The sequence below is a fragment of the Mycteria americana genome, chromosome 16 (assembly GCF_035582795.1).
Source record: "Mycteria americana isolate JAX WOST 10 ecotype Jacksonville Zoo and Gardens chromosome 16, USCA_MyAme_1.0, whole genome shotgun sequence".
NCBI classification, from domain to species: Eukaryota; Metazoa; Chordata; class Aves; order Ciconiiformes; family Ciconiidae; genus Mycteria; species Mycteria americana.
Window position 1 is genome coordinate 6248168 of NC_134380.1, and position 27142 is coordinate 6275309.

The window sequence follows — 27142 nt, forward strand, 5'->3', positions numbered from 1 at the left end:
AGGGCGCAGGCTGCACATACACCCTGGGCACGCATGCGCACACACACACGCACACACTGCTTTATCATATATTTTTTTTTCTTAGCAAAAAAATAAAAATTTATTGTCCTCTAAAAAAAAATCCGTCCTGCCCTTGGAAACTGTGACACAGATTGAGTTCTTTCCAGCCCCACATGCAAATTCACTCTGCCAAGAAAAGAGTCTAAACCAGGTTTCCGACAGCCAAAACACATATTTACAGAGTACGAGAGAACGACAGCTGAAATCACAGTTCTATACATGGAATCAACAACACGTTTTACACACCACCGATCACCATTCTGCCAACTTCTACACAGACTAGGGGCGCTTCTGCCCAGTGCCCTTCCTCCTGGGGAAAGCGGGGAAGAGACTGGTCAAAAATTGCCACCAGAAATACTGCAGTGTGTATTATTATTATTATTATTTTTAAAACGTATACGGTATTTATTTTGTTTTAACATTGGAAGCTACGGAGTGGGGAAGCCCCAGAAATATCTCCGATGCAGTCACTAGTTTGCAGGAATACTTCACCTTTAAAATACTAGGTTTTACATCAGTAACATCTATTTTGCTGTTGGCCATCACTCCAAGGATTATTATAATTCTGGAGGAAAACACTAGTAATATTCTTCCTTCTCAGATGGGGGAAAAGGAGAAAGAGAGGAGGTGCGGAGGCTGGTGTTACAGCAATGAATTACTGAGTCCGTTCAGTGTTACGGGCTTCCTCACAGGGTAAGGACTTCTCTTCATTGTCTCAGCTGCACAAGCCTTGCAAGTGGCTCAGGTTCAGCTTCAGAGATGTACGGAAAGTATAAAACCCTTCGGCAGGGGATCAGCTGCAGCGACTCCCCTTTGCGGGGGGGGGGGGGGTGGGGGGGTGGTCTGCTTAAGGAAAATGTTGTGCTCCAGCTCTGAGACTTTCCTCTGGTCCCTCCTGCGCCACAGCTGGCACATGGCTATGTCATCTAAGGCTGGAGATGATCTACAAGTGGTCCTGTTAGCCCAAAGCAATGCCAAAATTCTTCAGCTCCTGGCTATCATCTACAGCTCTAGCCTTGCTTTTTGATATCTATCTACCCAGGAGAGTGTTGTCTTAAGCCATCTGCTTCTATATTGTTTTTCCATAGTAACGTAAGTTTATTGACCTTTAAGATACCGTGCTTTCACAACACAATTAAGACTCCCTTCCCCGAGCTCTTAGCTCAGAAGTGTCCGACCTGCAGAATTAGTCACTGAGGTCAACACTTCCAAAGCTCCTAAAAATTTGGGGAGGAAAATGTCATCATCCAATAAGAAGTCTGTATGAAGAGGCAGGACCCAGACATGTTCACGGCTGTTCAGCAACAGCCAGCTGGGCTGCTCGTCAAGAAGCCTTGTGTACCAAAACTTCATTTTGAAGCATGACTTGGCCAAAAAAGCCCCCTTAGTTCTGATGTGTTACTGCGCGTCCTGTAAAACGGAGTTCCTGCTTCAGAAGGAAGCATGACAGTACGTTACAGGGGCTGTACATATTAGCACCAGGTTTATTTCAACAAGACTCTTTTTACACCATACAGAAGCTGACCACAGACTCTTAAGCCTTAAACGCAGTGCTGTGACTACGGTTCATCCTTCCTGCCTGGCCCAGGCAGTAACAACTGCTGGAGCGGGTCAGAAATGCTGCCCTTTCCCCCTGCTCTCACCTCACTCAGTTACGAAATTGTCACATAAGTGGCCCCCCCAAATATTCACAAAATAGTCAAAGATGAAGTTCTCTTTTCCATCTGATGCTTAAGAAAATAATTCACATTTCAGATTTTTTTTCTTTTTTAAGCAGCAAACAAATTCATAGAAACCTAAATTTAGGAAGTGTTTCTTAAAGAACCAGAGGAAAGCGAGAAACAGTCTATGTGCTTGTGCAAAGAGAGTGCTGAGACATGTTGGGGTGGGGGCAAGGGAAGGGGCTAGTGCTAATTCCTTCAGGCTGTTCTGCCACGAGTGCAGCATGGCAATGGAAAGTTAAAATTTTAAGGGCCACAAATGGGTGAAGTTTTGAAGTCTTTGGTCCTTCAGTGTAAGTTTTAAAACAGAGAAACTGTTTTACTCAAAAGGGAAAAACGTGCTTTCTCTGGCCTGGAATTTTCCTTGTACGCCCATGCCTAAGCAATGTGTCCCCATGGGAACTGGGCCCTGCATCACACTGTGACTGGAGGTCCTATTGAGACAGCTAGAGCTGCCATCAGTGGACAAACTTCATCTGATGAGAAGGGACAAAGTGAAGAGCCCCTGTGGGAATCAGATGCAGTCACAGAGCCAGGCGCTGGGTAGTTCTGAAAAGAGGGTTGGCCAAAGGCAGTGTCACCCTGACCAGTCCCACAGGGAGGCAGGAGAACAGATAAACCACCATGCTAATAAAAAGTAAGTGTTACAAACCAATAGCCAAAACAGGCTGATCAGCTCTGGTTCTTATAAATATTAAAGACCTGATTCAAGAGTTTATTTCCTATGATTTAAGTTAGTTACAAAAGCTTTTTAGTAAATTTTTATCTTAATTGGGCTTTTTCCTCCTCCCCCCACTTTTTTCTTTTTTTTTTTTTTTTCTAAAAAAAGAAATGTTCACGTATTTTAATAAAAGGTCTTTCCTTAAGATCAGACCAAGGCAGATGTGCTGCCCCATGGCACAGACATTCAAAGGCTATAACCAAACAACATAGCCACAATAATCACTCAACAGTGTCTCTCCATTAAAAAAATTAAAAAAAAAAAAAAAGATGCTAGTTACAATAAAATACACATGGGAAAAAAAAGCATTTTTACCAAAAAACCCAAAAACAAGTTAATGGGAAAAACATAAAAAAGAACTACACAGAGCTGCACTTAAGAGATCATCTGGGAATGCATATTAACCCCTTCCATGTAAAGGAAAGGCGGAATTATGGAAGCAAACCTAATTATGTCTTTGCATTAAATATGAAGCTTTCTGAGAGGCTCTGGTAAAAATTCAGTTTTCCTACAACAGTGGGCTGCTGGAGGTTCCAGTGCTTTTCCAGGTCAGGGAGGGGTAGCGCAGGCAGCATCCCTGTGCAAAATAAAAATGTTTAGTCAACTGAGTGGCCTTTTGGTTGAGATCCCAGCAGGTTACTGCAATCCACCTGATGTAAAAATCCAGTGGACACACTGGTAAAGAAAGTCACAGGAAAGCTCAGCTACTGGACAGGTAGCATGTGGCATTTCTTTGTTATGCTAAGCTGGTGGCATTTCTTTGTTATGCTGGAATTCCTCTATCACCACAGGCATACATGATCTCCAGCATGAGGGCTTCTGGACCCAGTAGTCCACAAACCATCCTTGAGGTGCTGACACAGGCAACATCGACTCTGTTCAACAAAAGTGTCCTCAGACTACCTGGAATTGTTTCATGCATTTCAGCAGTGACTATGAATCAGGTCCCTGTGGCTAAAACAAAATTAATCTGGTCTGAAACAGTAAAAAGTCTCTAGATAGCCACCAGACAAAGGGGTGCCTGGAGAGAACTAACCTCTGCATCCGTATTTCTTTCCTAAAGGGCTTTAGCTGACACAAGGGCAATACTTCTAAGGCTGCTCAGACCTGGAACATGTTAGCTGTATCAGCAATGAACACTAGTCACTGAATTTTGGGGCTTGGCTTGCTCTAGGTCCAATACATTTTTTTCCCTCTTTTCTTCTTTTCATACAAATATACAAAGAGTGTAAAAAAAAATTTAAAAAGCGAACTTTGCTGATTAAATGACAGACAAAGTTCCTGCACATTCAGAGATCGGCAACGTGAGGCCCACCAGGCAGGCACCCAACAGAGCTTCCATCAGGGAGGACGGCTTTAACCAAGCTGGGTCAGTGAAAGAGCAGGGAGACCGAAGACATAAACAAGTCGTTTCAATCCACCTCGATCCTCCCAGTGATCTCAACTCTTTCTCTGAAAAGCACGTGGAAGCCCCTCTTGCCCACTCTAAATCCTTCTGGAAATAGTCAAAAATTTGTTATCACCTAAATAGAAAAGAGGAGAAACACAGACTCTTTGCAAATGGCCCTTTGATCTGTATTAAAAACAGCTCTCAAAGTTCCTCAAGAGTTAGAATTAGTGGGGCACGGGTGAGGGGCAGTTTAGATACGGGATGTAAAATATTAAAAAGTGCTCTGCAACTAATTTTTGTTTTATGTGTGTATGTGTGTGTGTGTGCATATATATACATACACAAACATGCACATACACACACATATATACATATATATATATACACATACATATATATATGTACACATACATATATATGTACGTATGTATAAAGTTAAAAAGTTCTATACGATATGATTAGAACAAGTGTCCTTGGAAGGTCACGACTGGAGAGAGTGGGGCCTGTTGGGATGGCAGATGGGGCACTCGCCCTCCTCGGCGCACGTTTCACACAGCACTGCATGTTGGCACGGTAACACCACCCGGTTCTCCTCCTGACACTTAAGGCATTTCACTGACTGCATCTGAAATACCGCCTGCAAGAGAGGGGGACAGGGCAAAACATAAGCATCAAAGTCACAAAGCAAAAGGGCTCCTGTCCTGTGCTACGTAGTTTGGGGAACAGCAAGGAGGCAGCAGGGGACAGACTTGCAGCTGTCTGCCCATTCATCTTCTGAAGCAAAAGCAAAGCAGCACAGCATGATGTCTTTTAGGACCTTTAGGATCAACAGAGCAACTTTGATTGACTTAAACTCTGTACTTTATGCACAAAGAAGAGGTATGTATTTTCTGTAAGCTGGCTAAAACTCACTTTGGCTACATCCACATGGAATTGCTTTGATAGGCTGCTGATTTCTGGCTGTATTAAAAAAAGGGAAAAACGCTATGATCTGTAGGAGCAGAGAGAACAAGGCCCTGCCCTGCAAAGCCCTGGCACTCACCTTATCGACTTTCTCCAGGTTTGCCCGCAGCTGTTTCTGAAGGGTGTAAAGTGAAGAGAGCGAGAGTGTTTCCAGGTCAGAGAAGGAGCGCAGAAACTGAGGGTCCTGGCCTGTGTGGATCCTCTCCAGCTCCTCCTGCAGTTTCTTCACTTGCAGCTCCAAGGCTTCCCTCTGCTCCCGGGCCAGTTCACATTCCATGTTAGCTGTGTTGGCGCGATCATTTGCTTCCTCTGCCTCCTTTTTCCAAGCATCACAAGCCTACAAGTTTCAACAAAGAGGGTAAAAGAAGCAGTCTGAAAACTCGGTCAGCCTCCAAGAGAGAATCTCAGGCAAAAATATCCATTTCCATACACTCCTCATCAGGAGCATGTTCTGTCCAATCTGCCCTGTTCCCAAATTCTGAAACATCCTCGGAGCTTTGCTTCAAAGCGCTGCTCATTCCAGATGCCCCATCTGATTGGGCTGTGGTCCTACATAATTGGCTCACACGGTTAAGAGGATGAACTTTGCACACCAGCAAATTGTCATGGATCTAAGTCAACTGCCAGGTCTGAAAAACCGTCAAGCACCTCAGTGCATCTGTTATGACACCTGGGCTTACACGTCCAGCATCTGAACACATCAGGCATAGTGATTCAGTCCCCCTTTCCAAGGCAGAAGAAAGAATAAGAATGCTTAAGAGAATCTGTTTGTAAAACCTACAGCTCTTCCCATCACCTCAGTGTCTGGAAAGCTCCTGTTGAAAGACTGACACTCTCCTACTCCTTTACACTCCCTAATCCCTCTTCTCAGGAGTTGCTCAAGTACCTGTTTGGCTTGTTTCCAAGAGTCTTCCCACTGCTTTATTGTGCTGTTGGCTTCATCCAGTTCTTGTCTTAGCCGTGCCAGCTCCGCAGCACCTGGACCTGACAGAAATGCAGGTGAGGTACTGGGCGAAAAACTCCCTGAAGCAAAGTGTTCCCATATGCTGCTGTTCATCCCATTTAAACCTGTTTCACAGGGAAATAGAGAGGGTTATGTCACAGGTGCTGGCAATTTCCCCATTTCCTCCCTACCCCTGTGAAATCCGGGATTTGAAAGTGTATACATAGGAAAGAGAAGATCATCTTAAGAATTACTTTCATCCCCAGGACCCAGAAGTCCATCATGGAGGGACTTTATAGGGGAAGTTTCACACCATTAGGCCTCATCTTTAATGATACAGGGAGGACCCAAGAAACTGGGTGGAGGCAACTTTTGAACCAGGCTTTTTTTAGAAGCATCTATTTTACAGCAGAGCTGACTACCAGCTTGAATCCCCCTTCTCATATGAGAACCTCTGAACTGCTTACTACCTTCCCACTTTTCTGTGCAGCACAGCCATCAGTGTTGGTGAACAGATTGGTTCACACAGCCAACCCAGGTGGTGCTTTCTCTCACATTTTACCCTAAGAAAACTTCTGGTTTTGTCTCCTCAGGTTGGTGCTTAGAAAAGGAATCTCACTTCCCAAACACTAAGACTAAAATGCACCAACGTCATTACTGTTTGCATACACAAGAAACAGCACTAACTGGAAAACCCTGTTCATAAACAAGTGGAGGCAATAGTATATACATCAGCTTCATCCCCTGCAGATTTCTAGCATAAAGCTAGCGATTGGCACCAGAGAAAACTAACCAACCACTTCCCTATTTTAGCTTGTTCAAATAATTTCTCTTTTCAGGAAGAAATTCAAGGCATAGGAGACAAAGCAGTAGAAAACTAGTTATGAACAAAACTGGCTATTTTTCACAGACGCCGAGGTTTGTACTCTTTTAATAACAAAAATATTTTTACTTGAAATAAGCATCCACACTTTGCACTCAGGGGAGAACTAGTAGGAAAAGCTCATATCAAGACAGAACTACTGAGTGATATGGACTCTTACGCACACAGACATGCAATGGTTTGATGTAAGAGTCATTTTTATTTAGCGGTGCTCACCACGGGGTGTGGACATTCCTAAATCTAGTTGCATTTGGTAATTTTGATCTTACAGCAGTCGAACTGACTGTGTCTGCAAGCAAGCCCTGGAGCCAATGGCCTCTCACTGAGGGCTAACGCAGCACCACTTACTTCCCATTTAGTACCAGCCAAGACACCAACAGTTACAAAAAAATACAGCAGAAAAATAGTAACTTGTCTTCACTAAGGGCTTACGTCCATTAACAACTCATTTAGCAGAGCAACAAAGGCCCTTCAGTGGCTCAAGCCACTTACCATAGATCTATTTCAGCTGCTCTGAAGCATGCTCAGTTGAGAGCAAGAAGTTTTAATGGAACCTCAACTCACATTTTGTCTTTAAAGCTCCAGTTTTCTTGAAAGGGAATCAAGCACTAAGCAGGATGCTGGCAAGCCACAAATTCTGCCATAATGCTGACCGCGCTTAACCCATCTTTTCTTTTTACTCTCTCCACCTGCTGTTCTCATTTCACATTTGAAGTAGCAAGCCCCTTTGGTCAGGAATGCCTTCTCTGCACATTTTGCATCTAGCACAGTGGGAACTAGCCCAGGACTAGGTATTTTTAACTCAATTGCAATACAAATAAGTAATAACTACACACACTACACACTAACTTATGTGCATTCAGTAAGTCACACGGAACAGACAGATTCCAGATTCCCAACTGCTAGGTTACTGTTTATATCTTATCAAAACCTCAGCAAAAATGGTTTTGTTGTACTACAGGAAAATATCTTTTTTCTTAAAAAAAAAAAAAAAATCAAGTATTTAAATGCATTTGTGAATTTCCTGCATGTCTTTGGTTTTTTTATTTGTATAACTACATAGTCAGTACAAATATAATTGCTTAACTTGTTTCTTCTGAAATTAAAAGCAGGCCTTATCAGCAAGTTTTCCTTTTCTTACTGAATTTGGGATGAACAGCCAGCCTCAACACTAATTAATAGCAGAGATACCCTCTGATGTCTCTTTTCTTATTACAGTAATTGTAAAGGCTGTTAAAGCCAAACAAATCGCAATCACAAGGCACGGAAGCAGGGTTTGGCCTATGCAAACAAGCGATGCTGTTACAGAGATAAGTGCATGCACAAACAGATTACAAAAGCATGTCATCATTTTATTAGGTTAAGCTGAATATTAAAGATTAAAGTGTATCTCAAATTTGAAGAAGCATTTATATCTAGTATCAAGAGAGAGAACTAATATTTACTGTTACTAACAGAAATCAGCAGAGCGAGTGTCACTGTAGCCTTGAGCCCAAACAGTTTTACTTCTCAAGGTAACCCTGCATCTTGATAATAAAATAGATTTTGTCCCTCAGTTCCCAGTTCTGCCTGATACAGCTGAAGCTCCAAAGCAATTTCTCATCCCTCCACAGTCCCTCATACAGGAAACAGATCCTCATATGTGGGGCAGGAGCAAAGGGGACAAAGCTGGAACACTAACTTTTTGCCAAGTCCATACTGCAAAACTGCATGCAGCGTGCCAAATAAGAGAAAAAATTACAATGACCCAAGTCTGTTCTAGAGCTCCCAGAAGCCAATCTGACCTACAAGCAGTCCCAAGGGCAAACTGCAATCCCCACCTTAACTAAGCAAAGCTGAGGACCCAACTCTTTCATATAAAAGTGAAGTCTCAGCACAGCATTGTTGGCAGGAAAAGGCAGAGCTCTTTTCCCTGAAAGGCATCATCAGAGCAAGTCATTTAACCTATCTGTCTCTTTCTCAGCCTAGAAACATGGGAAGTAGAGGAAATTGCTCACAAGGTATTAGATGATTTTTGGTAAAGCAGCTTCTAGTTCTGTTGCTGTTCTCATGGGAAGAAGAAATACAAATGGCAGCAGTGAAATACATTAAAATTAAAGCTAACTTAAAAGAAAATACTTACATGGCACAGACAGGCATGTACATGGGACACACACACTGTGCATTTACCTAATGATCCATGAGAAGCTGATGTCCCCAGGAACGTGTTTTCTGATTGGCTTAAGTGTCCCTGGGGCTGATGGAGGAAATGCGATGAGAGGCTGACCGGTGGAGAAGGAGAGGCAGAGTGAAAGGAGGCAGAGCTTCCAAGGGACCCGGGGATATTTACAGGAGCAGAACTTTGCAGCAAACTCCCACCTGGACAAAGAACACACAGAGAGGATGGCTATGTATGACCATGAAGTATGGGCCAGAGCACAGCGCAGGGGTTCAGAGCAGGCGGCGTTAGCTTCCCTCTCGCCTTCCTAAGCCCCTCGGGACTCCCTCCGCTTCTCATCATGTTTCATTCCCCTCTCAGTCTTTAAGAAGAGCACTGAAGCTGCCATCCCATGAACCACATAGGTTAAGACCCTCCAGAGTTCAATGGACTACTCTTCATCGGCCAAAGCAACAAAAGGTTTTCTGAGCAGAGTTCAGTCCCTATCAGTCCAGAGGAGATGAATTTGGTAACTGGTGAAATACTCTGTAATGAAAAATTCACTTCTAAAACATGTGCCTCTGCCTTTAATACTTCCAAACAGCCTGTAGTGAGAAGACTATCATGCTGGGTCAGGTCATTATCTTAAGCACTAAAAATCAGTGACTAGCTTTAGTCATTTTAGACATACTTGAGTGCCTGGATCTATCCGTAATAAAAACCCCCAAATAGCCCAGCCTCCAAAGAGATCACAATTCCCTTGCACAAGAGGTCATTCCGTCTGCCACACACAGATTGAGGGAGATCTCAGCCATGCTCCCCACCCTTTCCTGATCTCCTTCTTAGAAGATAACCAGGTAACACCCAGACCTGACATGAACAGAGGGAAAAGCAGCGTGGAGTATGTCTAAGCCACTGCAGATGGGTAGCAGCAGAAGCAGGGCTATCAGCAGACATGCACAGTAAACTCCCCAATCAGGCTCTTATCTTTGGCAGGGAAATGGAAGTGATGTTCTTTAGGATTCCTTCCACAGGTCCCTTCCTACCTCAGTACAGCTCCAGGCAATGTAGTTCCCTTGGAAACCTTCAGACCACCAAAGTTAGCTCTCATTCAAAACCTGTCTCACACAGCAAGGGTAGCCAGAAACTACAGCCACTTCCAAAAAGCTACGAGACATTTTGTTTTTCCCTGGACACTCATTAGAGACAGGTAGAAGAGGCCTTAGCCTACCTCCACGTATTAAAATGAGACAGACATTACAGGAATCAAATCAGCAGACCATGATCATGTTCTGTGACAGATGGATAACATTACCAGGTCAGTGAGTTTCCTGTTACTGCTAGGGAGAGTTTTCTGCTTAAGATGCAAATTGTTTTACTTTGGCCTGTTTTTAAAGGTACCAGATACCTTCTAGAATCTACTTACACACTTAAAAAAGGAAAGAAAAAAAAAAAAAAATCAAGCAAGTCCCATTCAGTCTCAAGAAACATCCCAAAGACACCTGGGCCCAATGGCAAGAACTCAGCTCTGCTAGTCAGTAAGGGCAAGCTTTCACTTCAAAGATGCTCAGTGGTTGCCAGAATTTGTTATAATTGCTGTTTTAACCAATGTTATTTTGGGACTGGTTTTAGAGCTTTGTTGGGCTGGCTCCACTGAGGTGACTGGGCAACACTGCTTGGCAGAAGATAAAGAAAGCTCTGTTGCTTTCATGTACCTATCATGATGCCACTCGTGTGGGGCACTGTGCTGCTGTCAAATGTCTTCTCCAGGGCAGCCACTCCGAATTCATTCAGGTCCAGGTCATCCAAGGCAGACTCTGCCAGACACAGAGGTACCAATTATGTTATAAAGGACCAACAACTTCAAGAGATAGGATGGCCCAAAGAGCCTACATGCAGAGGAGCCTTCGCTCTCTATTTGTCAGTCTGCACAGCCCTACTCTCCGCCCTGTGCAATGCTGTTCTTAAATGGTTTGGCAGAAGTGTCATGGGCAGCTTTTCAGCTCAGGTTCTTTTGCCTGATCTGATTTCTTTTTGTCTCAAAGTATTCCCAAATGTTATATGAAAACAAAAATTTGATGAAATAACAGTAGTTCCCATAAGTCTTCCTCAAACTGCTCTTTCAAGTCTGTCCATAATATGCAATAACACTGGCTTATGACATGTCTGGGTCTGGTTTGTGCTTTATCCCTACTTTGCTGAAGAGCCACTGAGAAAAGAAATACCAGTAGAAGGGAACACTTGAAAATCATCTCTGAGGTTCAAAGATGGGATAAAATAAAGAAAGCTTATGAATGCCTGCAAATGTTCTATCTATTTGAACATGCCTCATCACTAATCATGATCAATATAATTCCATCCCACACATGCCCACTCATTTCTATTATTACTTTTAACAAATTAGTGAGATCACCTCAGAAACATTAGATTAAAAGAAAAACAACAAAACAAAAAAACCACAGCCAGGTGACCAAAAAAAATCTAAAAGGAGCAATTCCACTCACTAGACTCTCCTGTTCTCCTTTTTCTTACAGCCTCTGTCCCACACTCTATGAAGGGCAAGTCCTTGCAATCTACCTGGTGGTAGCCCTTGCTATAAAATTGTAATTTAGAATGTAAGGGGTTGTAACTGTGGAAAATGCCCCTCTGATTTCCTGCCTACTCCAAGACCTCTTTGTCACTTTGACAAGCCTAAAACTAAGGCCCTTTACACCATCTGACATTCTGAATAAGTGGCTCAGAGGCCTTCTGTTGGTCCCATGGGTGAATTTCATCCGTAATGACCTGCAGAAAACATCAGATGTGTCACAGTCACAGAAAAAGCTTACAGCCTCAGGAATTTGCCAACACTGACAGAGACGAAAAACTGGAGTTCACTGGAACACCCATGGCTATTCCAAGTCTCATACCTGGTGATCCACGTCTGAGGAAGCCCTATTAGCATAAGTAAAAAAGGCAAAGTTACCTATGACAGACTCAACGGTGTCACTGGTTGGGTAGAAAGGAAGGGCATTGGCATTCATGCCTGGTATGCTGCTGGTGCCGGCAGGGCTTGGTGGCGTTGCAGCCAGACTGGAGGTGATACTAGAGGAGATGCTGGATGTCAGCGGGCTCCCCACTGGGAGAATACCCAGTATGTCCTGAAACAAGAGTTTTAAAAGGGAAAGAGGTAGGAAATAAAACATCTTTGTAGAAGAATCCCTTCAGAAACATGCAGGAATGAGCCAAAGATCAGCAGCAAACCTGTTCCTGCCTGCTTCCAACCTGACAGATGGCTGGTGCTACTACTGGGCTGGGGGTGGGGGAGAGATTAACAGCTTTTCTTTAATTTCTGCTGACTGTTCGCCGCTGCCCGCGCCCCCCCCCAGTATTACAAACATCCTTCAGGCTGTCCCAGAATTAACTCCTGTGACCCACAGGTTGCATGCAATCATAGGGATGGGTCACACAATCACTCATTCAGACTTAGTTCAGCACACGACTTAGAACCCGATATTAAATTCTCTTTGCTGAATCCTTGAACTTAGATGACTCCAGAGACCCATTCCAGCTCAATTTTCTGTAATTTGGAGACTCTCTCCAGCACAGTCCAGGCCTATGAATCTGTCCTGAATTCACACAGGTCTAAGCCATTCACAAATAACCTCTCCAGCAAATCATCCCATCTTCATAAAGTAATCCCTCAAACTGAGCAACCCTAATGGTGTCTGGACTGTCATTTACTCCCTGCAGAGTTGTCTGGATCCACAGAGGTTTCTCGAGTCCTTGTCTGTGGTGGTGTGAGCACTGAGCTAGGTTCAGAGACCTGCTAGCAGTACCGTACCTGTTTGGGCTGTAACAAAGGTTGCTCCTGGCTCCTGTGTTCCAGTGAGTGGGACTTCATTTTTGCTTGCTGCAGTAAAGAAACAGAACAAAAGATAAGCAGAGGGATTAGCAGCAAAATTAAAAATGGATGACTGCTGGCTTTGGAGAGGCCATGGAAAACAGTCCCCTCCTCTCTTACAGCCTACTCTGGGCACGAGAGAATTCAGAGAGCAGGAAAGCAGAGCAAACTGAAAACACTCCAAGTAGTTTGCTTTCCATATACCAAGACATCACCCCTAGAGTTATGCAAAGGCTTGTCACAGTTACATTTGCCTTCAGTGCTGCTGTAAGTCCTCTGCTAGCACAAAGGACATCTTAAGAACCAAGACCAAAAACGAATTATTTTGCCTTGCTATAAATAACTTATCAGCCCTACTAGTATCTAAAAAAAAAGGGCCAGAAATGGTGGGAGGCACACTATATTTTTAAATTATGTAAACATTGTTCAGCTTTGGGAAAATAAAGTATGTAGATTATGTTTTCCCGCAAACTTTTGCGGCTCCCACCTAGGACTGCAAAGTAAAATAAAGTGATAACTAACCAATTTTAAAAACAACATAATAAAAACTGATTTAAAAAAAAAAATCCTTTCCCCATCCATTAACAGAGAGAGCTCAAAGCTAGAAAACATAAGTGAGGTCAAGGCTGTCTGGAATTGCAAAACTGCAAGAATGCCAACATACATTTAGAATTCCACTATCCAGCCTAAAAATTCAGCTTAAGGACCTTCCAGTACTATATCCTTAATGGATATCAACTTCTTGCCTCACAACATCAGTCAATTCTGAGCTACAATAACCAGAGTTGGGAAGGAAGTGGCCTCTCGAGCTTGTCAGCGTCTAACAGACTGTTCTGCAGGCCTTGCTTTGTTCCTCCCATGCTGCTACATGCGTAAGGCACAGGGAGATCAATCACACCCTCCGGGCACAGAGAGGGAGCAAAAAAGTGCTGAGAGTCAGGGCTGCTTGTTTACTTGCTTTCCAACCCCCCCAGTCTGAATCAGAGACATATTCCAGGCACAAAGTCTGCTCAATCATTTTTATCGCAAATGCAGACAGTCACCAACTCCGCAGGGGAGATTCAGGCATGATGTACAACAGCAGCACATGAGATGCCACACTGACCTGAAGTGATATGCCTTGACTTTTTGGCTTAAACAGTCTTATGAAAAAGATAAATGATTGCTGGAGATGGATGACATAATCAGACAGGCGAAAGAGCAGCGGAAGAACTCATCCCCTGGTTTTACTTAATTAAATCATTTTCTCTGCTCAACTGTAAGCCTATGGGCAGATGGGGAGGTCAAAGCCTGGCAAACAGGCAGTTGAGATATAGGCGCAAAGATCCTTCTGTGGTGGGTACCATTCTCTCACGCTTCCCTGAACAACATACAGCAAAACTACCACTGAACTGATCACAGGCTTGTTTTCCTTTGTGTGCAATAGATGCGTTACGTTAGTGCATCTGTGTGTGTCTGATAACACGCCTACTAGATTATCCAACACATCCCTACCCTGTTTGACACTCATCTGAACACAAGATGTGCTATCAACAGACGTCAGAAGCTAAAACGAAGGCACATATGCAGCCATGCCCCCCGCACTGAGAGGCTTCCTGCCAATGTAGCTAGCTGGCTCTGGTGCAGTTAAGTCTTACTGGAAGTTTTTTTTTCTTTAAGGAGGAGAACAAGTGAACTCAATTCTAAGCTAGTCTCAATTTCTGCTACCTTGAATTTGTGTAACATGAGTGAAAAATGGAACAAACCAATTGTCACCACTAAGCCAGTCTCCTTTAGCTCTGAGTAACATTAAAAAGGGCATACATCAAAACAGAAATTCAAAGGGCAGGCTGAAATTCTCCAGCTCACTCTGTTGCAGTCAGGAAAGAAAACAGGGGACATAAATTATGAGTGAAACTGAATGTTTTCTGACCAGCATGGAACAAACGTACTGTACTGTGTGTCAGGACCATACTTGCTGGTCGTGGCACTCAAGCCCTTCCAGTGCAGCCAGCATTTTTCCAGCTTGCTAAATCTTTTGGGACTGAGGAAAAGTATTTTTAGCTTTAACTGCTGGCTCAGCCTTACCACAAACTATGTGGAACCTATTAACACAGAAGGTGCATTTTTCATTCTAAGAAGATAGAAACTATTTGTACTAATTCTACAGAGGAAAATGACAAGCTTATTGCAGAGCCGAGCCAGACTGTCTCTTAAGTTTTCAAATATGAGTGAACAAAGTTAAATGCCTAATTATTGGTCTAATTTACAGGGTATATGAGAATCTCTGGTGCCCACCACAGCCAAAGGGAATTACAGAGGATTTAAAAAAGTAAGTAATTATAGATTAAAAGAAAATTAAATCAGGACACTTATGAGACACCTAATTTTGTCTGTAGAAGCCTAGCATAAGGCAACTGTGATTACTTCCATCTATATCTTAATAGCTATTTATTCCAGCCATTTAATACAGGTTTGTGCTTAATTAAAGCCACATGAGTAAGAAGCTACTAGAATACAGTATCTTTGCAGCATAGCCTGGACTTCAGACATAAATGCTCATCATCTGGCCCTCCTTTTAAAAGTCGTATTCATGCTCCATCCCCTTTCTCCTTGGCTTAGGCTTGCTGCTCATTTTCTCCAAAGCAGGACCTCCTGCCTCTGCTGGCAGGAAACAGGGGTTCTCTCAGTCCTTTGGCTTTGGGTTCATTCCCCCTTTGCAGCAGAAGCAATAGCGCACATGTTTTTTCTTTTGTTTCTAAACAACTGCTACAAGCTGCTGTGCCAAGATCACAGCATGGTCTGCTCTTTACCCCCAAAGACATGTTGCATTAATTTGAAATTTCCTAAGCCACATCCACATTAAGCAAGACAATGAAAGCATTTATAAGAAAGTGTACTTGCATATAGCTTAATCTGTATTTGTCACTAAATCATTTTAATTAGACTAAACAGTGTTCAAGACTGGTCCTACTGCAAAGTTTGGTCATATTTTCCCAAAGTTGTAAAAATAAATGAAACAAAACCCACAGAGTCTGCTTCTAAATCCAACCACTTTATGCAAGATCTTGTCTGGACAGGATTATTTCCAGTTTCCTCACAGCAGTGCAATACTAACGCAGCAATATAAGCTTATTAAGGTTAGCTTCTTTAATATTACAGACAAGAGTTTAAATGTAGCCAGGTTGAAAGCAGCATTTCTTGTCATCTTTGTTTTCAAGCAACATAGACCAGGTATTTTTATTCCTTTTAATATTTTTTTAAAAAGAATTTGTAGGGAATATTTTTGCAAGCACCTCTTCATAAGAGTAGCTATTCCTTCCCCTAAATTGAGATGTTGTGCTATTACATTTACAAACTCAGTGAGGAATAAAAATGAAGACCCAAGCTCTGGGTTGGACTCAGCTGACCTGGAAGGGATGGTGCATAGAAGCTATTAATTGTAACATCAAGAAAGGAAATTCACAGTAAGAAGTTGACTGTGGAAAAGCTGATGTGTGGCACAAGAGATGGAAGAGACTGTTCTAGGCTTAGGGAGCAGTCTGAATAAGGCATGACACCAAGATGGAGAAGACCGAGGAAGCAACAAGGCAAGACTGGGATATCCAAAAGGGGTAAGAGAAAATGTCATCAGAGATGTGGGTTGGGCAAGATTGCAGAGGGTTCTTCAAATGAGAATTAGGAATTCAAATTTAATACAGAAGCCACAGAAGAGAGTCAAGGATCAGAATGATACAGCAGAGAAGCAAGAGACAACTAACATGACGTTTTTAATACATCGTAAAAATGAATGGTGAAAACAGAAGACAAACCAAGTCACAGAGATCAAGGTAAGAGTTTGGAGTGAGAACAGAGTAGGAAGGATGAGTTTCCATGAGACAATACAGCAAAAGAAACAGCAACTCTTGGCAAGGACCTAAATATAGAAAAAGAAAGAGCAAGAAGTGATATGTGGGAAGCTACCCAGGGTCAACACAGGACAGAAGTTGTGAGTGATTAGGAAAACAAGCAGCAGCTCAACTTCTACAAACTGCGTGTGTGATGGCAGCTAGGCAGACAAGAACAGATGTAAGATGGAAGAGACTGGAAGGGAGGCTGAAAACAACAGCAGGGATCTGAGAACTGCTAATGAGAATAGTGCTTTCTCATTTTTGTTCCTTGAAAAATAGCAATACATTCAAGCTAGACTGGTCGATTTCTCATTCTTCCTCATCCCCCCAACTCTTCCAGCCAATATTCCCTACTAACCTGGCATTTGAAACTCTTCAAATACTCGGCTCCCACCTGATCTTCTCGCTCAAACCCCGGTGCTTTCTTGTAGCTGCCAGCTGCTGTTACAGAGTCTGGAGGAAAACCAATGGTCTCCAAGCTGTGTGGCTTTCCAATGGCACCAGGAGGAGACCCACATATATTAGATGGGCTTCCGAGACTGCTGTTCCTACAAAGAATCTAATAGAAGGAACAAGTGTCAGGAAAGCACAGCCAGCCAGTAGCAACGACTCGAAGAGGAAAGGCATCCCATGGAAGAGCTCATTCACTTCACTGCGCATCGATTATACTGACAGTCAACACAAGCGTACAAGCTTCCAGTAAATAGTAATTAAAAACCAGGAAAAAGCTCCAGTAGATACTGGATGTATACAGTCCCACAATCATGGTTTTACTGCCATTACTTTGTACTGGAGTGCAGTCTTATAAAAACCAACCTACGGCTCTAGTGACATTTATTGTTTTTGAGGCCTCAGATGTGACTGATCACGTTTCCAGACCTGACCAAAACTCTCTTTGCTTCCCTTAGGCTACAGTGTATCCTGTCTGCACTCTGAGTAGTAGCGTGAAACCTGGAAAGATGCTATGGCAGTCAGAACAACCAAGCATATCTGAGCTACATGTAATACTGTATCTTTTGCTTTCCAGTTGGAAATCTGGAAGTTTTAATGCAGGCACAAGCCAATTATCAACAGCTGCATTAAAAAACCCAAGGACTTCCAAAAGTTCCATTCTTTGGACTAATACCAGGGATCACAACCACATGCAACAAGGCTAGTTTTGCACTGTAGATGAAGCTATAGACAGCAGCAAAGGAGATTAAGATAAGTTTCAGAGAAAGTGCCTACCTGGATCAATGCAGATATCCCATTTCTCTGGGACAAGAAATTATTTGCCTGCACTGGCAAGCATGACTGTGCTTCAGACAACATTTAGACAGCTATTGCTACCACAGATTCAAATGTGGCACAGTCTGGGCTGGCATTAGAATGAAGGAGCATCCTACAGTGTTTTGATTTTATTTTTATACAGACATTCTGCTGTCCACGCTTCCCTACAGTTGCAAAGATACTACTCACTGTGGTGGAGGTGGGGCTAGTTGGCAGAGTTCCTGATTTATTCCACACCTACAGTACAAATACAAAACAGAACAGGCCACGTGAGGCTGGCTGCTAGAGGGACTTTTTTCTCCGATTAATTCATCATGTAAAATGATCACCAGCAAAGCCATATTTGTTTGCAAGCTACATGCAGATGCCCTGTGGAGTGATGAAGTCACAGAAAGACATGTGTTGCCATTTGGCATATATCCAAGGATTAGGAAAGACTGTTTAAAAGACTAGGAGCTTGAGATAATAGACCATTTAGGTCTTTTCTAAGTAGAAGATATCTTCAATTTCACTGCAGTTTTCAGAGAATTTAGATGATACATTCATAAGACAAAGGGTTTGTTTTTTTTTTTACTGCTTTCCACAGTGTTATTTAGTGAGAGAAAATATTATGTCCAGACTTTAAGATCTGTTTGGAATTCTAGCTGCAATCCAATTCAGAACTATGAACTGTTAGGTTGGCTTTGGCACTAATAAAATCAAACTATCAGCTTCTCTTTTCAAAGAGAGGGAATAAGATAAAACAGAGGTCCTAAATGAGTTCACCTCATTCTGACCAGTTTCAAATGAGTTAACCTCATGTCATTTTACGTTCTCAAAACCTCAACCAACCATTTGAAAAGGTTACACACCTTATCAACAGTAGTGCAAACAGGAAAGACCTCACGAACAAAAAAAGAAAAAAAAATCTCAGCAAAAATGAAGCGGTCTAGCATTCCATGGGGTTCTTATCTGTCTGTGTGTATCTGTTCAGCATTTAAAGGTCTCCCTTCTTGTATGTACAACTAAAATAAAGTACTACCAACAATCTGGGGCATTACTTAAACGTATTCCAGAGTTTAGCTATCTCCAGAAGTAGGAGAGGGAGGGAATCTAGGATATCCTATAATGCACCACACAATATGCACAGGCTAAGCCTCTGAGATTACATATGTAAACAAACTCGATTGTAGTTATGTACTTTAGACATTATTGGCTCACAGCCTTTAATTAGAGTACTTGGAAACGAAGCCCAATATGTACCTCCAGACAGGAAGGAGTTGGACTTCATGTGCGGATGTATTCCACTTTCCTGAAAGTACATCAACAAACTCTGCACAGAAAGGAAGGCTTAGAAATTTTATAGGTGAGAGGACAATACTAAAGCCACTGAATTGTATGTTCTAAACAAATAGATCCCTCTAAAAAGTGTGGAGCTGAGATCTAAAAGAAAAATGCCATATCCTTTGGGCTTTTGGATACTTAAGATTTCTCTTCTTGGGAGAAAGAAGTACAGTGACTCAGAGAAACTCAGATTTATAAAATACGGACAAGCTTCCCCATAGTGCTACATACATTGCTAAGGTCTGGGGCATGTGGACTGGAGGGGCTGACCGGAACAGAATCACCAGCTGCTGAGGGCATATACATCACAGGGCCTGTCTGTGTTGGGCTAGACACAGCCGAGGATTGCTGTAAATCTTCACTGAGCGCAGGCTCTGGAAGAAATAAGAGCACATGGAATGTTACTCAAAGCTGTACAATTGCAATGGAGCACAAGATGTTTAGGAACAAGAATACCTAGATATTCTTGAGAGAGGAAATACTCCACAAGCACCTACATATAAGTATAGAAGCATGGATAAACCTTATCTGGCAAATGGCTACTACTTATCTAATATTCCTTACATTATGACTGTCATCACTTGTACTGCTGCTCTTTAGTCCATTAACGCTGCTCCAAAATTATCTTCCCTGCATGAATTGTGTGTTATTCATTCAGCTGTCCTGAACTAAGTGGAGCTTCCTTCATTGCTAGGCACAAAGTCGATGGGTGCATTATAATTAGCTGAGGCAGATAAGTTTCCATCTATGCTCAGTACAAACCATTACCAAAAAAAAGTAACATGCATAGAAAGGCATACACAAAAAGAAAGCGTCATTGGCTTGGAAGGTAAAGCAGAGATGCTGTAAGACTTGTAGTATTTACATCTAACACAACTCAGCATCTTTACAAAAACTATGTAACTGACACTATGCTTGTATCACAATATCTTTAAAGTACTGGTTTCAACACATTTCTTTCTAACAATCAGCAAAACTCATGTTAAGAGCAGATATAATAAATGGATTCCTGTTATTTTAATTGAATTAGGCCCTCAGTGTTCACCTTGCTAAGAAAGGACTAAAAGATACAATTCCATAAGACAGCACAAGAAATACCCAGGTTGGAATGACCCAACTGCCACAGAATGTTACTCCGGCTTTAAAGTAGTATAGTATCAAGTGCAGTAATCTTGTTAGAAATAAGGCATCTCCTAAACAAAAGTACTATGTTACACACACACAAGGGAGTTTGCTAAACACTGTTTCTTTATCAAAACTTCATTCTCTCTTCAGCTTGCTGGATCATACTGTGTAGTTGCACTACTGTGTTTTGGGCCATTATAGTCCGCACCTCTAACTATAATTACTGCTTGTCAACAAGGCTTCCTATAAAAGGAACTTCATAACCTGTAGGGAATTTACTTTCACCATTCCTTGACAAAGGCAGCAATTACTAATGCCACCATTTACAAAGGATAATCAAATAACAAAGAGATTTGCTCAAGGCCATGTAGTGAGTAAGTCTCAGAGCCAATCTATTGACTTCTGAGTAACCTGCTCTAACTGCTGCAAATTCAACAGAGAGACTGGAGTGTGAAAACTGAGTAGGAGCCACAGGACCAGGAATTAACCATTTATCTATGAATATTAGTACCCACCTGAATATAGAACCCCCACAACCAAAACAGCATCACTAGTTTACAGATTATGAAAGTGAGGATTGAAATAATGCCCTATAAAACAGGGAGCTAGCAAGAAAAGAGGATTTGAAGAAAAGTGGACAAAAAGCTGCATATTTTTTTTCTTCAACCTGACTTAAAGATTTAAGCTCTGAGCAAAACTTCATAAATAGTAAAATAGTATTTAATTTTTAAAACAGATCAATACATCATATATAATTAGCAATTTTATCCTCAGCTTTTTAAAATACAACACTTTGCAACTTATCTAGGTACAGTTCATCCACGTACAGAAGAGAAGCAGCGCTCTCTGTTCCAGTCCTCCTAAACTGACATACAGAGAATTGAGTGACTGAGAGGGAACAGAGGGAGATACTTCAAGAGACAGTGCAGTGAGAGCTAAGGGCTGAGTCTTACAGACTACCTACTGCCTTCAGCTCTGCCAACACCTCCCACACTAGCACGGTTTTATAGGAATTATCAAAGTTGACACTTCATTTTTGAAAATCCTTCACAGAAGCTCTAGTTTAGTGGCCCTATATTTTAAACTATCTATTTTGGCCAGAAGCTCTCCATAGCTCAAATATCCATGAAAGACGAGAGAAGCAGCCCACGTACGTTCTACATGTGCAAAGGCACAGAAGGGTCCTCGGGGACAGCTGCCAGACTGCTGCATATCATTGCATTTGGTGGATTTGTAGATCTAAGGATGGGAAAAAAAAAACAAAAAAAAACCAGACATGAACAGGAAAAAACAGTGACCGGCAGCCCAGGTACAAAAGTACTATGAAGAGACTCAACAGCAAGATAGGAACACAGATAAAAGGCGCAAAGGCCAGCAGAGTTCAGGATGACCATTTCAGTGCTTTGCTTCAAAGAAAGGAAAACCCACTATAGTTACAGAAACACCAAAATACACCCATCACAGCTAAGCTCACCCAAAGATCAACCCATCACACGTCAGCTCACCCAAAGGTCACCATTTGCCATAAAGTCCCTCAGTCTCACTGGAAGCTCCATGGATATTGCAAATGGTAGAAGGTAGGAAACAGCTGACAGATGACAGCACAGAAAGTTACAGCCACGTTTGCAAGGAAAATAACAAACCGTTGACAATGATTGTAGGAAATGGATTATTCCCTTTCCCCCCTAGTTTGACAGGCGGTGACAATGGTTACTTTGCCGATACCGGCCCAACAAAGCTTTTCAACACTGTAACATGAAGCAGACTAGGACAAGGTCTTAATTACACTTTCTGCAAGGATACTGGAATGCTCTGGGCATGCTCACAACTAAGAGCTTGGTGGTTTTTAACACCAGTTCATGGGTATCTACGGTTTAGTGCGATCATCATCAACCAAGAATTTTTCCTCAGGGAAACAGATGCTGCATGCTCACCTGCAAACCCACATCAGGCTTTCAAAAGGACCCCCATACATGAGACTGCTCTTACACTTGAGTTTTCCCCTACTTTTCTTACCTCCTCCCATATGGTCTACCTAATGAAAAGGCACCCCTGTCAAGCAGCTGAATTTCAGCTTACTTCCAACAGGCAGTTTCTCTGTATCCCAGGACCACACTGCAAGCAGCCCACATACTCTCCCAGTTGGCACACTAATTTACTTCATAAGCCTGGAATGTTTTTGCTTTTCTAGTCAGCTACCAAATGGAGTGAGCAGGTTACTGTACCTCTGGATGGAACTGCTGTTCTGTGCGAGTGTGGCAGTATTGGCATGAGTCTCCATTTTCACACTTACTGGGATCTCCCCACTCGTCTCCATGTTTCACACTGGGACATGGTGAAGATCTGTGTAAATAAGGTAGCAGGAGAATGCATCAGACCCACAAATGTGCTTTGAGCTTTGCTTCCTCAACTGGGAGGCAGGTTCAGCTGCCCACCCTCAGCTGTACAATCTGTTTGGCTGGCTGCTGCTTCCCCAGCCCCCACCTTGCTGCTATTGCATCTTCTTCCCCCTCTTCCAATTTCCCAGTGAAAGAAACACAGCTTAGCTCTCCATCTGAAACCGAATACAACCTGAATGAACATAACTTAACAATGTTAGCAGCTGAAGTGATTAGTGTCAGAGATGGTGGGTCTGGTTTCTGTTTTGGAACTGTACATTCATAGAAAGCTAATAAGTTAATTGGCTAATCCTAACACACATAATACCCTTACACTGGTATGTTTCCAGGGTTATAGTATAGCCATGTGGAAAAGAGGCTGAGTCAGGTCACTGGGGAAAAGGCAAGTCTATTCTTCAGCCAGGAACAGTTCTTTTTCCCAGTTCAGAATTTTTGCCATGACCTACTTCCCCTGCTCTTTATGCTCTTAACCATTCCCTCAAAAAACAGCAGAGGGAAGCAGATAGCAGCAGCAGACACCTGCATGAAAGAGGCAGCCACATCAGCTGGGGGTGGGGAAAGCAACACAGAAGTGAGTGGAGATCAGGAGGGGAGAAGCTTTCACCTCTTCCCTTCCCAAAGGACCCAGGTAGAGGCAGAAAGCACATAGCTGCCGCCTGAAGACTGGCTTAGTGTTTCTGTTTCTCCCGAAGGTGTTGGGATTAATATTGCTTTGATTTTTATTTATTTAGTTTTTTAAATACGGGATTTCAATGCCAATTCAAAAATTTCTGTGAATGTTGGGGGTGGGGAAGGGAAGTGAGAACATCCATGGTATTTTCTCTCCTGGTTTTCTGGTCTGCTCTTATGTTTTTCAAAAAGGAACTAAGGAAAAGCCCCACTGCGACCACAACAAAAGCTCTGTTGTGTTGGAGGAAATGAGGGCCTATAACTTGGATGAAACGCGTTGAGGGAGACACGGCATGCTGAAAATCCAGCGACAGCTGAGTGACGAGAACACCCTGGTGCCTCAAAAGCACAGTCTTTAGCAGTTGGTTAGGAATGCATGTCCAGCTACAGTATTGGTCACACCGTGCCTCACGATCCCCATCACCAGGCACACACAACAAGCAGCTTGATGATTCTGAATCCTTTACCATGAAAACACTGCTGTGTGAGTTCATTTCTAGATGCGGATTAAAACTTTCTTTTATTTTCTTTTTCCTGCACTGCTTTCTAAAGCAGGAGTTTATACGGTAAGGGGAAGCCAGACATAGGTTCTGTTTGCCATAAAACCAGAGTTGTAGCATGATTTAGCAACGGTCATTTATTAGAGATACTGGTTCCTATATACAACAAAACTTCTTCTTTAGTTTGTTATCCTGTCTCCTAGGCAGAAATAACAGTCCATCACATCTGTCAGTACAGGCCTTGGAGACACACTAAAAAATTATCTAGTGGACAAAATCCTAGATCCTCCATTACAGATTTCTACTACACCTCACCACTCAGCTGGGAAATAGAATATCCAGGACCATGGTACCTGTATTTGTGTTTTCTTGGGCTTCTTCTTCTGTCTTTGCTATTGTGGTAGTAGGGACAGGCATAACCCTGGCGACAGAGACGGGGAGGTTTCTTACATTGCTCTGTCTTGTAATTTCCCAACACATACGTTGTATCTGCAAAAGAAACAACCAGTTAGTGGGAGATGACCATGACCTATAGTTACTATACAAAAGTTTTCAACGGGAGCGGGCACTCCACAAACACCACACTTTCCCAGTACCACAGACCCAAAGTAACACTCACCTTGCCACCTTGGCTCCTCACTGAGTATTTTCTCTATCATAGCATGACTAGCAGCGACTGCAGACTGACCCTCTATGCCACCTTCTGATGTAGTCTGACCATTCTGCAAAGCCTCCATCGCCTGAAGCTCCCTTTGTGGACAGAATCAAATGAATATACAGACTGAGCAGATGAAGAGACAGATAAAGGTGTATAAAAACTGACATACTGGAGCGCAGTAACAATTCCTAAGCAGGTGCATTTCATTCATGCATTTTTTTGTCAGAACACCTTTAGTCAAACAGCAACTGCAATTCATGTTCTTCACTCCCTGGGAATTCCAGATGCGTTATTTGGACCCCTCCATCAGACTCCACACCACAGCATTACTAGTTTAAAGTGTGCTTCCTTTCTCCATTTTGAGTATCCTCCCTGGAGATTTTGTAGATTTGCCTTATTAGGAAGGGATATATCATCACCCCCGCCTCCAGTGCTAAGCATTTCACACTGAAGTAGTACTGTCCTTCAATTCTCTGACTTTTCATTTGGGTACAGAAATTACCCTTTTCCTACAGAGCCCCAACCTCTACTAACCTGATGTCATACACCGGAGAGCGTAGGTCATGGGGCCCATGAGCAAATGCACAGTGGACTCCGTTCTTCGTGCAGTTTCCCTTGGAGTCTGTCTCATGAATGCAGATTCCAGTTTTGTAGTAACGTAAGTGATACCTCCTCTCTGTGTCTCCAGTAGTTCTATGCAAGAAGGGACACCTGAGGTACAGGAGGAAGGGAAGAACAGCCAAAGTTTAGTTACACAGGTGATGGACTCCACACTACCAGAAGACATATTGCCAATACAGGATGCTGTAGCTGACAACACCTTTGCTAATTCTGCCTCTCCTCTTATGCTGTGCCTTCCAAAGCTACACAGAATCCCTAAACCTGTCACTACACAGTATATAACAGTTTCCCTCCCAAAAAGACAACTGGATTATTAGCCAGCAACAGCTTATTATTCTAGTCTAGTGACTGCCATGGATCTGGAAAAGAGCAAGGACACTGTCAAGGCGTTCTGATATACTAGCCATGATTGAAGGGACATCACATGGCACATACCATTTCCTCAGCAGCCCATCTAGACTTCGTGCTGTTACTGCTTCCTGCTGATGTACTCCTACAGGGCTGCGACAGTCTATCTATAGCCAGATGCATCCTTTATGCAGAGCACGGGACAAGAAAGGAGAATTATAATACTACCATTTTAACTGATGTTTTGTTTCCCCTCTTAGGCAGAAAAAGAACAATTTACACTGAGAAATAAAAAAAGAACAAGATGGAATAGGTAAAGTTTAGATACTACAGCACCAAGCTAAAAATACAAATCAGCAAAGAGTTCTGAGATGGCAACAGTTTTCATTCACTGAGTTTGAGCCAGATATGAACGAGTGATCTAGAAGCCAAAGCCCCCAAATATCCTATTTCTAGTTCCTTCCGGTTCTCTTCTAACAAGGAAGAAAGTATTGAAACTGAGGCCTCAGGCTGGGAGATTATTCCATTCTGCTGTAGTCACAGGATCTTTACTTAATCAGGTAAAAAAAAAATATTGTTTTCCTGATAAATAGCATTTTTCTGTGTGTTTATACTGGCACCATGAAAGGGAACTGAAATTTCATCTTTCTATAACATCTCTATATAAAACACTCCCTATATTTGACCACAGTTTGGCTACACTATTTATTCTTCCCTATCTGTCACATGGCTAAAGTTATATTACTGGGTTAACCCTTTAACTGCTGGAGTCTGCCACATGCACAGCAAAAACACTTGCACCTCTGTTCCTGTTAAACTTACCACAGTCACAGGGAGAGAAGACCCAATAAAACAAACTCTTCCTCATGTTGCCTTATTCTGGGTACCTGCCATTTCCCTACTGGCTTCTTAGAAGTTCAGGAAGACAAAATAAACTGGCAAGTAACTGATATGATTTAAAAAGCTGGGGATAGATAACTCAGGGGGCAGACTAGAGGACAAAAATTCAGGGGGCAGACTAGAGGACAAAGCTCCTCCTCCTTCAGCAAGCTGTTAAAAACTAAGCTACCCTGCTAGCGAGCAAGAGCTATTATTTGACAGTCAGGGACTTACAGGAACAGAGTCTCTCAGTCCATTCGTCAGCAAGCTGTTTTTCACACCTCAACTTTGCTGAAGATGCCAAGGCTCATAAGGACACTGAACGATGCAAAAGCTGAATTCCCATCTAAGTCACCCTTAGTATCATCTCTGCAGCAGGCCTGGAGCACATGGGTTGCTATTACAGTTTTTACATCTGTTCTCATGTTACGTATGTTACAAAGCTGCTTTACTGCTGACTTGCCTCGTCTCTACAAGAGCTGGCTGGAATCATCACCTGGACTGATCCCAAAAGCCTAATGCCTGAAAAGCAGGGTGCAGTCTTTACTTACTCATCTCCTTCTGGGCAGATTCCTGTGGTCTCGTCATACTTGGTACAGTAAATGTCAGGGCTGTAGTTAAATGTACCATCCCGGCGGCGGATAGATCTGCGACGACGCTGGTTGACAAAGTGCCAGTGGAAGCAAGTGTAGGGCCGGTGCTGAGTGCACTTGTGCTGCACAAAAAGAGGGCACTGCTCTGTGCGGAACTCCTTCAGGTAACTGCAGGCAGAAATCCAACA

The 27142-nt window shown here is 42.7% G+C and overlaps 1 protein-coding gene across 5 annotated transcripts in view; it reads right to left on the bottom strand.

Moving 5' to 3' along the window:
• Positions 1-3248: 3248 nt before the first annotated feature.
• UNK (unk zinc finger) overlaps positions 3249-27142 on the bottom strand; it is a 42887-nt gene continuing 18993 nt past the window's right edge. The window contains exons 2-17 of one of the 5 annotated variants that reach the window (XM_075519150.1): positions 26913-27122; positions 25048-25224; positions 24475-24605; positions 24209-24344; positions 22513-22630; positions 21442-21526; positions 19394-19536; positions 18029-18076; positions 16929-17129; positions 12642-12710; positions 11784-11958; positions 10534-10635; positions 8851-9039; positions 5742-5839; positions 4935-5192; positions 3249-4529 (exon numbers count right to left, since the gene is read on the bottom strand). In XM_075519150.1, coding sequence (XP_075375265.1) covers positions 4374-4529; positions 4935-5192; positions 5742-5839; positions 8851-9039; positions 10534-10635; positions 11784-11958; positions 12642-12710; positions 16929-17129; positions 18029-18076; positions 19394-19536; positions 21442-21526; positions 22513-22630; positions 24209-24344; positions 24475-24605; positions 25048-25224; positions 26913-27122 — 2296 coding nt within the window. In that variant the 3' untranslated portion in view covers positions 3249-4373. Of the gene's footprint in view, positions 4530-4934; positions 5193-5741; positions 5924-8850; positions 9040-10533; positions 10636-11783; positions 11959-12641; positions 12711-16928; positions 17130-18028; positions 18077-19393; positions 19537-21441; positions 21527-22512; positions 22631-24208; positions 24345-24474; positions 24606-25047; positions 25225-26912; positions 27123-27142 lie in introns of all 5 variants that reach the window. The other 4 variants (XM_075519148.1, XM_075519149.1, XM_075519151.1 and 1 more) reach the window with 4 other exon arrangements.